This window comes from Ammospiza caudacuta, chromosome 5, assembly GCF_027887145.1.
Source record: "Ammospiza caudacuta isolate bAmmCau1 chromosome 5, bAmmCau1.pri, whole genome shotgun sequence".
NCBI classification, from domain to species: domain Eukaryota; kingdom Metazoa; phylum Chordata; class Aves; order Passeriformes; family Passerellidae; genus Ammospiza; species Ammospiza caudacuta.
Genome location: NC_080597.1, coordinates 64,241,256 through 64,258,012, shown reverse-complemented (window position 1 = coordinate 64,258,012; position 16,757 = coordinate 64,241,256). Strand labels below are relative to the sequence as shown.

Below are 16,757 nucleotides of genomic sequence, written 5' to 3'. Positions count from 1 at the left end.
ACAAAGACATGCCACCATAAAAGTACATACAGTTAGGGTATCCAGGAAAATATAAATGCAGAAGACTAAAAAAGGGGCTTTCAAATGCCAAAAATATTCACTCACCAAAACCCACAATGAAACTAAGCATTTAATTACTCAGCAGAGATTAGTACAGCTCTGATGAATGCTATTAGTCTGAATCTGCTGCTTTTACAGAGAAGAGATGTCTGCAATTACTTAAGTCTAACACTCTTTTAAACAAAAGGGGAAAGGATAATTGTGAAAAGACTAAAGTTGAAATGTGTTGTGTGTCATAAGTGCTCAAGCCTTGTATTTTATAATAAAATTCAATATTCATATCTCTGAAAAATTTACAAAACAACTGAACAAAACATGCATTTTCTTGAACTATTTATACACCCAAGAAGTTGCAATGCTTTCTGCATTAGAGTAAACACTGTAATGACTAGTTAGAGAGAGAAATGTAAATGATGCAGGCAAGCACTGAGTGCTGTATCACACATGGAGAGCTGCCAACAAGCCCCCACTCACTCACCCACAGGAGCTGGCTGGCAGCAGCCATAAATCCTTATTACCTGCAAAGCCGCATTTGGCATCTGAAAGGATGGAAATTACTTTTCTCTAAGGAATTACAATTACATGATTATTCTTTGACAGCTGCTACTCCCTGTACACTAAACATGAAAAGCTAAATTTATCCAGTCTTCACTATCAAGATTAAAAGAAGAGACTGCCATATTTATTCTACTGTTGATTCAGAAATCCTTCACAATGATCTCCAACTATTTTTGCCATTTTTTTTACCTCTAGAATATAGTTCCATCCCTTTTCATTGAAGACATCATCTTGAAAATGCTCCCTATATACTTCTTTGGCTTCCTTGATTTTCTCTTTGGTCACCACTTTACCTGGAGTTTCAGAAAGAGATTAAAGCTTCGAAACTTGCAATATTTATCAGCTGATAAAATAAATAACAAAAAGGTTCAGACACAGCAAAGTTACTTTGCCTTCAACAAAGATATGAAGGAAACGTTAAATGCAGAATGTTTAAACCAAACTTTAATTTATTGTAAAGATTAGAAAGCTCAAGAAACCATGAGGGTAAAATACACTTGTGGTTTGCAGATGACTCAGGAAAATTTTGAGATCGTTACTCTTTTATGACGGTCAAAAACCAGTCAAGAGGTTGAACAGCAGTGCTTTTCACAGAGGAATGTGTTGATTGTGCAAGCTGGTACATGCAGCAAGGACATATCCAGCACAAGGGTTAAGCTGTGCCATTCCAGAGGGAATCCCCATAGAGGGACTTTGCAACCAACCTTTGACTGACCACTTGTGCTTGGAACCAGCAGACTAACAACATTACTTGAATAAACACGCTGCTGGTGTAGGGCCAGTCATCCACCTTAGAGAACAACCCTCAGATTGCTAAGGACAAAAGAAACAAAATTATTGACTGTTTTGACTAAAATGAAATTTCAGTCTTTGGTGGAATTGGCAGAGATGTTTATTAGATCAAGACAAAACCACAAGATGTATGACTAAAGTTTTCCTTTACAGCTTGGCAGAAGGCAACATGCACTCAGGTCAGAACAGGTGATATTTGTACATAAGGCAAAAAAAATCTTGAACAGCACCAAGTAATTTTCAGATGTTACTCCTAAAATTATCAGTATAAAAATCACTTTCATATGTAGCTGCCATACTCAACGATCTAAGCTGAGGGCCATTCAAAATTTAAGGAAAATTAAAATTTAAGGAAATTTGACACCGTTATTGGTTTACACAGTAAACAAACCAGCAAATACAAAACCGAAGTTAATGCTCAAAATGCAAAATGTATTTTCCATCAAATCTTCTCTCTGCTTGTGACTATGCACAGCTTTGGTCTCTCTATTCATTCCAATTTTGCCCACTGAAGTTGCAAAATGAACACCTTCTCATTTTTAATATACCATTGGCATAAATAAAGGCAGTAGAGAAGTGTCTGGATTAACAAGTTAGTACCAATTTATGAGGGTGGATAACTTTTTTCACAATCACATAAATAAGGTATTATGCATGTCACTACTTATGGTGTATCAGGATAACCTGGAATTGTTTCAACTGTAAGGCTACAAACTTGAGAAAAAGTTAGAACATTTAATTAGAGAAAAGGTTTTACTGGAATTTAAGACAGTTACCTTTTAAATATTTATTCAGAATGTACTGCAAGCCATAAAAAACTGTTTCTTCATATTTCAGTTTCTTTAATTTGGAATTTTCAGTCTTCTTTTCACGACATTCAAAGTAGGAATATACCTTGCTTGTGTTAGGTGGATATTGCTTGTAGTGTGTAACCTACATCAAGAAAAAATTCAGTAAGAACTCAAAACATCACTACAAAGCACAACAGAAATCATATTTGTATATTAAAGCTTAAAAGTAACTCCCAGCTCTTCTGAGCTGTGATTATTTATCCATTCACATTCTACACAAGTATTTACAGAATTTCCAGGTTTTTAAACACTCTCAATTTTCAGTTCCAAGGACTGTCTTCCCTCTGTTATCCCTTGCTTCTTTACCAAGTCTCCTTTTCCTGAGGTTAACCTCCCCCTCCCCTGGTGACTTGGCTTTGATTGACTGGGAAAGGCACTGGCTGGGGTTTTAGGAGCAGCAATGTGCCCAGTCAGTTTTTGATCCACCACACTTTGGCCAAGCCTAATAGCTACAGGAAGCACAAAATTCCATGCCACTACCAAACACCTGCTTCAATCTGACTTCAGTTTTGCAGGCCACCATCCCACAGCTCAGATAAACCCACCCAGAACAAAGAAGGCAGTGGCAATGGCCTTTACCCAAGTGTCCCATTCCCCATGAGCAGAGTGGGTCTCTCAAACTCTGGTTACACCAAAGCCAGTTCACAAACCTGTTACTGTCAGTAAAGCTGCTAAAATCTACCTGAGGTTAATGCCTCCCTACAAAGCCAAATGGGCTTTTTTTCAAAATTTGAAAAAGTTCACATAAAGGAAGCATGAGAAGTTGCTGCCTGTATTACGTAGAAACTGGCCATAAAACGCACAATGTTATGCTGAATTCAATGATTACAGCTTTTCAGAGCTGATAATAAATTTAGCCAGAAATTTACTTTGATTAATAACAGCATTTGAAACAAGTACACTCTAAACACCTAAAACCTTAAGCCTGCAAAATTTCATCTCCTAATGTGTAAAAAGCAAAGTCCATGCAAAATCCTTAATTCCATACTGAACAAAAAGAATACACAATGACAGAAACTTGGCACTATCAATGTTTAAATTACAGAACACACAAATCAAGGTAAAGTACCCCCAAAGTTGAAGGTATCAAGTTTTCTTAAATTATGATGGGAAGTCTAAACAAGTCTATACATTCCATAAGGAAAAACTGTTCCTACAACTGAGAAAGCAGCACTGTACATCAGAACAAAATTCAAATGGTTGGAAAATCCTGTGTGAATTTTTTTCAAACTCCCATATTTACAGGTTAGAGTATCAATTCTTTATATGTTTCTTACTGTTACTTACTCAAAATAAATTTTAAAACTTCTGTTTCTAATACCACAAGGAATTGGAAAAGGGATAGTTTAACTGTTTCTTCCTTCTTGTCCTGATTTTTTAAATGTATCCCCAACATTCTCAAAGAAAAATATTTGAAGGATGCTTTACCTGTATTCCTCAAACTGTATGTTAAAGGATTTTAAAATTACAGTTTCACTTCTCCTCTCAAATGTCGTTTAAATTGAGTATTTGACTCAGATTAGACAATGAACTACTCAACTGAATTTCTGGTTCTTCTATACCAGCACAAGGCTGTTATGGCTGTGTTTCCAATGCTGCAAGGAAACATTCAAGGAAGGTCAATTTAAAGATCATTCCATTGTCTTTGCTTGTATGAGGTTTACAAGGCCAATCAAATAAAACCCAAGCTTGTCATTGCATGTTTTCTGCCCTCCCTTCAAACAAAGCATGGCACCACAGGCATTTGATGGAGCACAAACATCTTCTGTTACAATTCCACAGCCACTCAAAAGCAGAATGCCTAAGAGTAGCAATGTTAGATCCAAAGACAAAACCTGGCTTTCAGATTTAGTTCTAGCTATTAATAAATGTCTCGCTTCACAAATTATAACATGCCCTTTCTAGTTCTGTGCAGAACTTCCAAGAAATACATCACACTGCCAGCTCAAAGAAAACTCTCTGCATATCATCACATTTAAAAGAAAACAAAATCCCTGCACAAAACAAAACACACACACACCATCCTCTCTTCTTTACTATGGAGTAGACAAAAATAGGCTCAATTTGACTCCATGTCTTTCTATTGAGTGGGTATATGAACACACATACATATTGTGTATTAAATTGTATTAAATGCACTCTGAGAAAAAGATCCTGTAACAAATCCTTAGAATGGTCATGCACTGTAAAGACACAGAGTGGGAACTCCTCCCCTCCCACTGGTGCCACCAAGATAAACTACAGCAACCTCATGAAAAATTCTGCTCAGTTTTACAACTGGTACTGGACTTTTGAGTTTGTGATTTCAGAGCAAAGGCTCAACACAGCAGCTGCAAGTCCCAGGACCAGCGGCAAGTACAGCACATGTCCCAGGACCAATCCTCCACATGAATATCTCAGTTCCTTGTGGCAAGCTCCAGAGCAAAGCAAAGCAATGCTGCTGTACTCATCACAACAGTTCAAACAATGAAAACTATACCTGCATGAGATGGGATACTCAGGTTTCCTTAAAAAGTTTATACAACTTACCAACTATGGGCAAGTTACTGAAGCCAACACCTACATTGTAATGAAAATCTGTGTAATCTTCCACTCACATCTTTAAAATATATTAGACTTTGACAGTTCAAAGGCATCTCCTCCTGCTATATGTTTCTCTCTATCAAAATGGTTACAGGCCCAAATTAACTTAGGGCGCACAGTGCACCCACTGAGCTGGTGCCACCTTTTCTTATTGCATTAAAGTACATTCTTTTAGGGACTTATTCTAGCTCTGCTTTAAAGCATGATCACAAAACACTGTGCTCTGGCTGCAAAGCAGAACTTGAGAGCTGCAATCAGGATGAAATGCCAACAGATTTATCCTCTGTATTGCATACCTGGGGACACAGCTCCTCCTGACTACCTTGCTGACAGCTTCAACCTAAAAAAAATGCCACTCAAGTTTCTCAAACATTGCATCACAGGTTTAGCTATCTTTTCTGACATAAGATTAGATCCTAACCTGAAAATACATACTAGCTAGTGTCCAGAAGATAGTTACTCCTAGGGATTAAAACATATATGAAAGTTTAGTGTTTGACAGAAATATAATTTTATTAAGTTGCTGTAAGTACTTGAAGGAGATAAGGAAGCGTGATTTGCAAGTCACACGTGTAGTATTCAATTATATTCTTCACACATTAAAATCTATTTAAACAGTGAAAATACACATCCCTGGCAATTAAAATATTTACATCTGAGCAAACCTTACAGCTGTAATTTTTAAGATACTTCTTTTGACATTCCACAAAGTTGTTAGCTTTACCCACAAATCTGAGACACCCTTTTAAATATTACTAAATATTTAAAGGCACAATCACAATCTTAAAAGTACCACACTTCCCAACCACTGGCTACTTGAAGGGGGCTTATAAAAAAGATGTGGACACACTTTTTAGCAAGGCCTGCAGCAACAGGACAAGGAGTGGTTTTAAACTAAAGGAGGGTAGATTCAGACTAGATATAGTAATTGTTTTGTGATGAAGTTAGTGAAACACTGGAGCAGGTTGCTCAGAGAGCTGACAGATGACCCATCCCTGGAAACTCTCAAGGTCAGGCTGGATGAGGCTTTGAGCAAACTGGTCTAGTTGGAGATGTCCCTGCTCACTGCAAAGGGGCTGGACTAGATGCCTTTGAAGGTCCCTTTCAACCCAAAGCATTCTTTGATTCTGTTATATAGGCGTGTAAGAAGTTAAGCACAAGACCTACAACCCCTGCTGAGTTATCTGGCCATCTTTTTGCTCCCAAGCCCTCAGACAGGGCACCATACTGATCAGGAATATCTGCCCACAAGATGTCACAGAAGCTGACTGTATTAGCTGTCATTTCTGGGCTTCTATGTGGGGGAATAATGCCCATCTGCCACAGTGGTGGTCAGGAGGCTTGGCATGCAGTGAAATGCCTGGTGGTGCAAAAAAAAGTGTGGAAAAAAGGTCAAGGTCCAGGAGTGGGAACAGTTCACAGAAGACACAAAGAATGCAATTGAAAATAAAACAAATCAACAAGAAAAAACTTGACACAACACTAAAAGGCCCTTGGACAATGAAAACTGTGCTTCAAAAAATGCCTGATCTTTGTTGTCTGATGAAGACTTGCATCTTTCTGTATCCTAAAGGACAGTAGAAACAACAACCAGAGGCAATGTACAATATTTGATATTAAATTTTATGTGACTTGAGAGATTAAGGCAGTATTGATAACTCTATGCTTTCAGTTAGGGGATGACAGAAGCAGGACTTGTACAGATGAGCTCTTGATAAGTAGCAGTGACTATAAAGTCAGTAGGAAATCCCTTCTCTTCAGGAAGAAAAAAACCCCCAACCAACAAACAGAAAAGCAAACAAAAGCCTCTACTGGGATTAAGAGACCCTTACAAGAAAACAACTCTCCAAAGTATCTTCAAAGGCCTTTTGATGTTTAGTTCAAAGGCTGCGGTTTAGGTTTTGTCTATAAAACATTTGACAAACAGCTTTGGCACTACAACCTACAAGATTATGTACTATGACTGAAATGGAGCACTTTTATTCCAGTTGTGATAACTCCTTGTTTAATTTAATGCAAATAAAGGTATATTCTGCACAAAGAATACTTTCAACAAGGATTACATCTATTTAATTAAATCAAGTTTTTTTGAGGAAAAAAACATGAACCACAAATAGCATTTAGATCATAAAAAAACTACCCCAAATATTAAGAGTTAAATTTCAAGAAAAAGGAATTAATGGGTATTCAACACAAAATAGGGATGACTGAAGTAAATGCTGCATTTTTCTAAACTAGATAAGAAGATACTTGACATAAAGACATAAATATTCGTGCAATCTACAAACTTTGTTGTACAGGATATTGTGACAAATTTACTTTAAAAGGTTATTTAGGCCTATGTAATTCAACTACTTGAAAACGTGGGAAAAACACATAGGACATGAGAAGTCAGGTGTGGCCAAAATCTCCACTGGTGGTAATTCCTGATGCTCCCCTAGGTCAGATGCCAACATGAACCACCAGAAAGATGCTTCCAAGCCCTGTCTACAGTGGAGAAAGCAAACCCCCAAACATTTACCCAGCAGGATCTTGCCTGTACTGTAACTCTCATGTGACAAGATGATACCAGTTCAAGTGAGACAGTATTTGAACTTTCTGGAGCTATTTTGGAAAATCCTTAGTGCTAAATGAGTACAGAACAACCTGGCCACTGCACCCATGGTGCCACACAGCCACAACAATGAAGACTCAGAGGGACAGGTGGCAGATAAAGCAGAAGAAGCATGGCCTGGACTCGGGGCCACTTGGCCAGGACACTGCAGGTCTGCAGCACAGGGGCCAAAGCACAGGCTGGGCACTGCACTGCAAGTGACATTTGGGGGTCCTCACCCCCACTGCCTTACCCAACTTCAGTGCAGTGGTACTGCTGGTATTTACACCAGGGAGACTTCTGCAAAGACCCCAAGACCTCCTATTTACAAACATTATGGAAAGAGGCCATGGATGCAATACTGCTTTACCTAAACCCTTAGAAAATTTAGCCAACAGAGCAGCTAAAAGCAAAGTTTGCCAACAATCTACATGGAAAACAGCATTATTAGCAACATAAGGAGATGAAACAGGACTTAGGAGCAAAGGGACTGCTCTATCAGATATACCTCACTGAGATGAGACAATTAACAGCAGTGATAAGGCATTGTGACCCTCTTCAGGAAAAAACCCAACACAACTGTGACTAACAGTTATATTCAACAGGGATGCTTTGGCAGCATTCAAGCAATCACAGAAGGAATCCACACCACAACAGTGGAAATGAAAACCAGACCAAAAGCCAGTATGGTTAAATGATAAATTTATTTGAACAAGAGAGGAAATGCCAGGAGAATCAATCTTTATTAATTCAAGAGAAAGGGCATCCAACAGCAGCAGGTAAAGTGCAAGACATTCTTAAGTGAGTTAAAAAAAATCTAAGAGTCAAGTAGAATCTCACTATTTTGATTACATGTGCTTCAAATTACCAGAAGGGAAAGAAAAAGCCTTAGAGAGACTCCAAGCCCCTGATTAGAATGCACAGGATTGAGACAATGTTCAAGAACCAAACTGAGGACATTGGGAGATATCAGCTCATAAGAGATGAGAGAGATAAGCTAACGGAGGTTATGACTGAATGATGACCTTGTACCACTTCTAACGTCTCCATATTTGAGTTCATCCATCATTTCTTATGTGTGTATTGAAAAATAAGAGGACCAGAGGTGAGGAAAAAGAAGTTGAGACCAGTCAGTACTATGAAAAATAAGGAAAGCACATGCAAGCAACTGAATTCATATGGAAGCTGCACATTACAGCAGAGATGCTGTACATGACCAGGTCCACATTCATTTAAAGCACAAGGTTAACTGTAAGCACTAGAACTGAATGTGTTCTAAATTTCTCAGACAAAACACAGAGCTTAAAAACAGCCACACTTTGCAGTTGATTGCTTTACCACTAAAGACTTTTATGGTTTTTGCTGTGGTTTAACCCCAACTGGCAACCAAACCCCAAATGCCACTCATTCACTCCTCCTAGTGAGACAGGGGAGAGAATCCAAAGGGTAGAAGTGGAAAACTCATGGGTTGGGATAAAGACAGTTTAACAGGGAAAGCAAAACTTCTCTGCATGTAGGCAAAGCAGAACAGGGAATTCACTCATCACTTCCCACGGGCAGGCAGGTGTTCAGGCATTCCCAGAAAAGCAGGGCTCCAGCCTGTGTAGCATTTACTGGGTAAGACAAATGCCACTACTCCAAACATTCCCCCCTTTACTCCTTCTTCCCCCAGCTTTATTCACTAAGCATGATGTCATGTGGTATGGAATATCCCTTGGGTCAGCTGGGGTCAGCTGTCCTGGTGTCCCCTCCCAGCTCCCTCCTTGCTGGTGGGATGGTGTATGGGGCAGAAAAGGCCTTCACTCTCTGCAGGCACTACTCAGCAAAATCAAAAATATCCCTGAATTATCAGAATTGTTTTCAGCCCAAATCCAAACCACAGCCTCATACCAGCTACTAGGAAGAAAATTAACTCTACCTCAGTCAAGCCAGCAGTTTTATATCCAAGACTATCACAAAAGAGATGACAAAATGCCTTATGTTTACTGTCTACACATCTGTCACTAGTCTGCTGTACTACTGCACACGCTGTGGTAAGTCTCCCGCTCCTTAATGAAAAAGGAAAAACATTTACTTTTCAACAATGAAAGCTGCAGTGGTTCTAGAAGGGCTACTTCCCACTAATTTAAAAATTATCTGAATACTGTACAGTTGCAGTGCTCCTTTCGAGCAATGGTGTCTTGGGGTTTGTAACAGGACCATGTGACTGCAAATGAAAACTTGGAAAATAACGAAGCTAGACAGTGTGAAGATTGTGTCTTACAAGGAGTGCTGAGCCAGACGCTTCCGATGCTTTGCACTGGCAGAATTACAGGAGATAACACTCACACTCCCACCACAAGATTTTAATTAAGAAAAAAAAATATATGGGCTGTTGCACAGAGTATTTTGCAGTCATTACGTACTAGTCAAATCCAGTAGGCTAAAGAGTACTCATGTTTCTTCCTCACATACCTCTAGTCTTCTAAATAAAGAATACACAGGCTGTCAGAGCCTAGAATAAACACACACTCACGTGAAGGGCTTCAGAACTCAGTGCTCTCCTACATCCACACAGAGTAAAAAGTCATCTGAAGTGACAAATACTTAAAATTCAACATGTAAGGCATACAAAATTAAAACATACATTTTGGGTTTCCTTGAGGCATCCAGAAAGAAATTAATTCTGAAACAGATCTCATTTACAGTCCAGATAGCAAGTCAGCTCCTCCTAAGAGGTAATTGCATGGCAGCTTATTATAACTATCAGCTTAATTATGAAACATGCCAAGCAACAGTACCAGATCTAATTGGAAAAAGCAAAATAAGCTATTATTACTGCAGCAAACAAGGGTCAGTCAACAGCAGCTCGTGGCCCATCCAACCCAGGCCTGGCCTGTCCCAGTCACAGCTGTCCTCCCACTGAACAGCACAGCTCTGCCAAGCTGATCCTCTCAACACAGTTTCAGACTACCTATAGTCTGCAATATTTCTTGCCTGTGCAGAAATAAACAAATATAGGCTAAACAGAGCACTGGGAATCAGAGAGAAAGAAAATGCAGAGGAGGTGTGTCAGCAATGTCAGACAAATGAGGCACTGAGGGCAAGGACCCTTCCACTGGGGAAGGGCAGAGAGTGAACAGAACCCCACTGTCTCAGAGGGACAAGACTGCTATAGAATATTGTATAATGTATGTACAGCTAGCTGTATAGATGGAGCTGTATAAATTGTACCTTGCTGCACACAGAAGACTAAGACATCAGGCAACAGAAACAGCGATTTTCAAGGAGCCAGCTGATATCCCCTCACTTGCAGTTTTCTATCAACAAGGATTTTAACTTTAAATACTTCCTCTTCTCAGTAATACCAAATCACCAGTAGAAAACTTCACTAATAGAAATGCCATTGGTCTAGTGCACATGAAGATATTGAGGTTCCCCAGATAACACTGCACTGATGAATCTCTTGAGAGTCTCATGATCAGAAGAATTAAAAGGACTGCTGTTGCTTATCAGCATGTTGCACACACACTATACCAAATGCCCATGCCCAGACTCTGAGGGGATGGCATATAATTCCCAGCATACAGGAGGAATTATACTTTTGGGGCATTTGTAAAAGCTTAAGAACACAGAATAAAGTACACAGGAAGAAGAATCTAAGTGATGTAAAAACATTTATCTTGTTATTGGGTTTAGAGATAAACTGTATAATTTGAAGCCCAGCCTCAAAATCCTGGAGCACTTGTACAATTGAGTAAGCTCCAGTCTATAAGAGAAGGTCAGTTCTGGAACCAGTGCATATTCACCTACTGGAACTACTCCTGTCTAGGAATATTCACTTTACTACTAGCAATCAGCATGATACTCAGCATTTTTCAAAAACACTTGAAAGATTTTGAAACTGAGTATTTAATAATCTCCATTGTTTAAGAGGAAATGTCCTATGATGCACATGCAGACAGGAAAATAGTGTAGGAGGAGGGGAGGCTGGATAGGCTCTCAACAGACAAACCTCTGCCTACTGAATTACTTTGTTTCTGAAACTGTATAGGCACTAAACCAGCAATGAGTTGTTTTTTCATCCCAAATTGCAGCAACACAGAACTGGGACACTGGAGCTACTACTCAAACTAACAAGTTGTGACACAACCCTGAGATGCCACAATTTTTTTATTGATGGACAACTGCCTAAGCTGGGGTTGTACCACTCACTATGGTCTGCATACCTTATGGTGTTTATGGTATTTAAACCTGTATGGCTTAAATACCATACAGGTGTTTATTTCTAGGTGATTTTTGTCACCAACATTAGCTTGTATGGACTGGCATCTACTGCAATTAGATCACCATGTAAACTTCTGAGCTGATCCATGTTTTTTCTCAGTGTAAATGTTATGTACAGACAGTTCTGCATACACAAACAGATGCTACAGTTGTGGATACAGCAGAACTGTCTAACCAAATTAAAAATAAAGAAAAAATTTCCCAATCAACTCTCACTGTTGTTTTAATTGCTAATAGGAGTGTTTGGTAACTCCTGTAAAAAGCTTGACATTACAAACTACGAGATATTTTAGTGCAGTTTTACTGCAAGTGCTCTCACTAAGTGAGTTTCATTGATTGGGAAATGCCAGTATCATCCAGGGAGCAGATAAGTGATGTTTGCTCATATTACCTAACAAGATAAAAGCAGCTACTTGTTTAAGCATTGTTCAGAGACACTGCATTTCCTAAGATTTGGAAAAAAGCATATGGAAAGAGAGACAATTTGTATAGCCCTAACAAAGCAACTGAGAGGCCAACTGTTCTAAATATAATACAAAATGCTCCTAAGCTGCCACAGAAAACCTCATCCAAATTCGGTTTTTAACTGGGAAAAAAACCCAAAAAACACCTCAGGCCTTTATTTGACCTCTTTAAGACTTCTACCACTCCTGGAATGTTACCAAGTCATACTATGAAACAGCAAACAAAACAGAAGCAAACTGGTTTTATGTCACTCCAGTGTGCTGAACTGGAAGGGACCAGTGTGCCACCAATCCTTGAGCACACCCAGAGAATTTAGAAAAAGTAGTGTGCAAATTATATTTGAAGTAGATACTGTTTTAAACCAGGCCTGCAGTATTTAATGTGATTAGTCTCAGACATGGAAGAAAAATGCATCTTCCATATTTGAATAAGTTAGACAACAAACACTTAAACCTGGTTCATAAAGAGCACTGTAGTCAGACTGCACCCGGAATGGAGGCAGCTTTGCAAGCCCTCAGTTGCAGCATCAGGATGCCCTGATTGAGCTGCTCCAACATTTATCAGCATCTCCCAAAACTCCTTCCCACAAACACCAACAATAGCTGTTAACTTTCTTTATGTCTTGATGCAACTTATAGTAATGACAATAATAATGAAAATAATAGTAATAGCAATAATATCACAAGTCAGCAACTACTGAGGTTTGTACTTTAGTAGTTACTCAGTAACAAGACCTGGTCACAACACAGCTTGTTGTGATCTTGTTGTTTGCTTTCTCAATTCCTCCATCCAGAAGTACCCTCATCCCTGAAAACTCATCCCAGCATCGCAACGCTCAAAGAGCTAAAACACAATAAATGCTTTACAACGACAACCAGGACTGTTACTGTAGTTTTGTTTACAAGAACCTCGTGGACACTGCAACGCAGCTGCTGAAGGAAATAAGCGATCCCTGCAGCCTCGGAGAGGCCGGGCACACGTGTCCAGCCCGGCGGGGGAGTCACACGGGGGCTGTGCCCAGAGCCTGGATGCTGAGCGCTTCTATGAGCGCGGCACAGGGGCAGCTCCGGCCCGGGCACACTGGCTGCGAGGCACGGCCGGGGCAGGGAGCTCCGGCCCGGGCACACTGGCTGCGAGGCACGGCCGGGGCACGGAGCTCCGGCCCGGACACACTGGCTGCGAGGCACGGCCGGGGCACGGAGCTCCGGCCCGGACACACTGGCTGCGAGACACGGCCGGGGCACAGAGCTCCGGCCCGGACACACTGGCTGAGAGGCACGGCCGGGGCACAGAGCTCCGGCCCGGACACACTGGCTGAGAGGCACGGCCGGGGCACAGAGCTCCGGCCCGGACACACTGGCTGAGAGGCACGGCCGGGGCACAGAGCTCCGGCCCGGGCACACTGGCTGCGAGGCACGGCAGGCGCTGCCGGGGCACAGAGCACCGGCGCGGGGCGCGGACAGGGCGCCTGCACTTTGTCACCGCTGTCAGCCCCGCTATTTCCAGGAAACGAAGGGAGGGCCGTGCGTGCGCCTCTCCGCTCTAACCTCCACCTTGCCGAGCCAATGTGACACCGCAGTGCCCGGAGCTAAGCACGGGGCTAGCGAACACGGATTTTGCGCCAGCCGGTTCCCGGGGCGCGCTGCATCGCCGCCAGGCGCACGGCCGCGGGCAGGAGCGGAGCACAGCGGGAGGGACGCGGCGCGGGAGAGGGAAGGAGCGGCTGCCCCGCGGCAGCGCCGTGCGTGCCCTCCGCGACCCCGGCCGGGGCGGGGGGCAGGCAGCCCGGCGGGGCCGGACGATGCTCGGGGCCGGGCGGCCCCCGCCTCCCGCGTGCCCGCCATGGCCGCCCCCCGCGCCCAGAGGCGGCGGGATGGCGGCGCCCACCCCGCCCGCTTTCACTTTCTTTTCTGGCCCCGCCGCCGCCCCCCGGCTGCGCGGCCCCCGGCACCCCGCGGGCAGCGGCTCGGGGCTGCCGGGGGCGAGAGGGGCAGCCCCAGCCAGGCCTGCGCCGTCTCCCCCGCACCGCCCGGGTGAGGCCGGGCACCCTCACTGGCGTCCCGGGGGATCTCCCAGCCCCGGCCACGCGGGCAGGGGCCGGTGGCGGCGGGACCGGCCTGGCTCGGCGCCCCGCGGACGGCGCGCACCGGCGGGTCCAGTGTCCGCAGAGGTGACCCCCTCTCTCCCGCGCGGCTGTCCGTGCCCACCTTGTAGGAGTCGGTGGCGAGGAGGATGTTGAACTCGGCTCCCGCCGCAGCGCACTCCATGTCGCCGAGCCCCGGGAGGCGCCGCCGCCCGCACGGACAGAACCGGGCTCCGCCGCCACCGCTGGCGTTTTGAGCGGGGGGGAGCACGGAGGGAGGGGGCGGGGCGGAAACAGGGGATCGCGGCCTGGGCGGGCGCGAGCGGGGACGCTGATTGGTTGGACCGCTCGGCCACAGAGGGCGGTTCCCTGACGTTACGGCAAGGGGGGCGGGGCCTGGGCGCCGCGGGGGCTCCGATTGGTCCCGCCGCCGGCCGGTGCAGGGGGAGGGGCGGGCGGGGAGCGTCCCGCGCCGCACGTTCTCTTTCATTGGATTTGGGCGGGGCCGGCCCGGTGACGTCACCGCGCGGCCGGCGGGCGCCCTCTGGCTGTAGCAAGCGGCGCGCGCTCGGCTGAACGGGCGGCGGGGCTGAGGCGGGCGGGGGCGGCGCGCATGCGCGGTGGGGTCCCGGTTCTCGGCAGCCGCCGTTCCGGGAAAGGGGAGGCGGCACCGGCACCAACCGGGCCCAGGGGGACCCCCGCCCGCACCCGCACCTGCACCCGGCCGGGCCGAGCTCCTGGGCAGCCGCTGCGCCCTGCGGTTCCTTTTACCAGCGCCTGGGGCTGATGCCCGTGTGGGGAGGGACCTGCCCGCCTTCCCGAGCAGCCCAATCGCCATCCACCCCCACTGCTCACGCTCGGCACCGGCTGCCTCGGTGGAAGAACGTGACACTTTTTGACAGAAATACTTCCGAGCATTCTTTACAGTTGCTGTCGATCGGGGATTACATATAAAATTACACCTGCTTTCCAAACAACTTACCTTGTTGTTCAATCATAAACATATCCAAAAATTGTATGTTGTATCCATAACATCCCTGTGAGCTACATTAATTTGATTACTCTTGTGAGTCCTTGTTGACCTCAGCATGCTCTTGTTTTATGCCATTCCATGAGAGAAAAGCACCAGTTTTATATATATAAATATATATAAATATAAATACCTTGCCCAGAGAGGCTGTGGGGTTTCCCTTGCTGGAGATATCCAGGAACCATCCAGTCACAATCCTGTGCCATGTGCCAGCTCCAGGCTGACCCTGCCTGAGCAGGGAGCCTGGACCAGATGCCCACTGTGGTCCCTTCCAGCTCTACCCATTCTGTGATCCTGGAAACTACTTTCATTTGCTTTCTCTGGAGGGAAAGGGTTTCCCTACAACAGGGAAAGGTCTGTGAAGAAGTTGGAAACATTAATTGACTCCATATATCAGGAGTTTAATGTATTCTTCCCTCTGCCATCTTGTTTGAGTTCTGTTTTTCACCAAAATATAAAATTAGCAGTGGCAATTGCTGTTATTGCTATCAGCACCATGAACTTGCAACTAATTCTTGTCTTGGATGTTCCACTTGCTTTTGTTCAGTCTCGTGGACACAGAACTATCTTCTTACCATAACTTCCCCATCAGAGCAAAAAAAATTGAAATGTCCATTTTCTTTCTAAGGTTTCTCTGTAGCTCTTCCCCTTTTATCTCTGCTTGTTTGTTGCTGCATAGACAACCCAGTCTGCTGTCTTCCACTAGCAAGACTGATCTAAAAGTGCTGGCGAGTTTAGAAAGCTGCTGTACCTTTTCCACATCCTCCTTAAATAAAAAAATTATTTTTCTGAAATTGTCCAGACTTAACCCTTCCTTAGTTCCTTCTGAGGATTCCTTTTGTGGAGTGTCCCATCAATGTGGCAACATGGTCATGTGATAATTTGAAATTATCTTTATATGCAAATCTCCCATGTTTTGTCACAAAATTTTCTTCTGTGGTGTCACATCAGGACTTTGTCCCTTAACACATCCTTTGTCTGTGTTATTGTTCCATATCTTTTTTAAGGTGAAATCTCTCTGCATGCAAGGGACAAAGCCTATTTTTTTAAAATTCTGCTTTAATATAAAGCTGATTAGTAAAAAGCAAAAGTTATTTTATCAGATCAAACTTTTATCTAAACCTTGGCAAGAAATTGGAAAAGTCAGAAAAATACTGCAGGTTTTTTGGTTTTTGTTTTTAAATGGCATTTCTCACTACAGAATTCTGCTGATATATCTTCAAGCCTTCAGTAGAATAATTAATGATTATTTGCTCAGACAGAATTTTTGTCAGCATCTTGTTTCCCCTCCTGCTGGCTCTTTCTGGCACCTTATATTGTGCCAGATCTTGAATAATGGTTTAATTTAGCTCATTTGAACATATCTTAAGCTGTATCTATAATGAAATATTGTAAAGTTAGGGCATTTAGAGTATTAATAGAAAATGGTACTATGCTAAACAGAACTATGTTAAATCACTATTGGCTGGCGAGGAG

The 16,757-nt window shown here is 43.5% G+C and overlaps 1 protein-coding gene across 2 annotated transcripts in view; it reads right to left on the bottom strand.

The window, feature by feature from the left end:
- NAMPT (nicotinamide phosphoribosyltransferase) overlaps positions 1 to 14,525 on the bottom strand; it is a 31,207-nt gene extending 16,682 nt beyond the window's left edge. For both annotated transcript variants that reach the window (XM_058804501.1, XM_058804502.1), the window contains exons 1-3: positions 14,376 to 14,525; positions 2,187 to 2,343; positions 808 to 911 (exon numbers count right to left, since the gene is read on the bottom strand). In XM_058804501.1, coding sequence (XP_058660484.1) covers positions 808 to 911; positions 2,187 to 2,343; positions 14,376 to 14,435 — 321 coding nt within the window. In that variant the 5' untranslated portion in view covers positions 14,436 to 14,525. The remainder of the gene's footprint in view (positions 1 to 807; positions 912 to 2,186; positions 2,344 to 14,375) is intronic.
- Between the last annotated feature and the right edge of the window lie 2,232 nt (positions 14,526 to 16,757).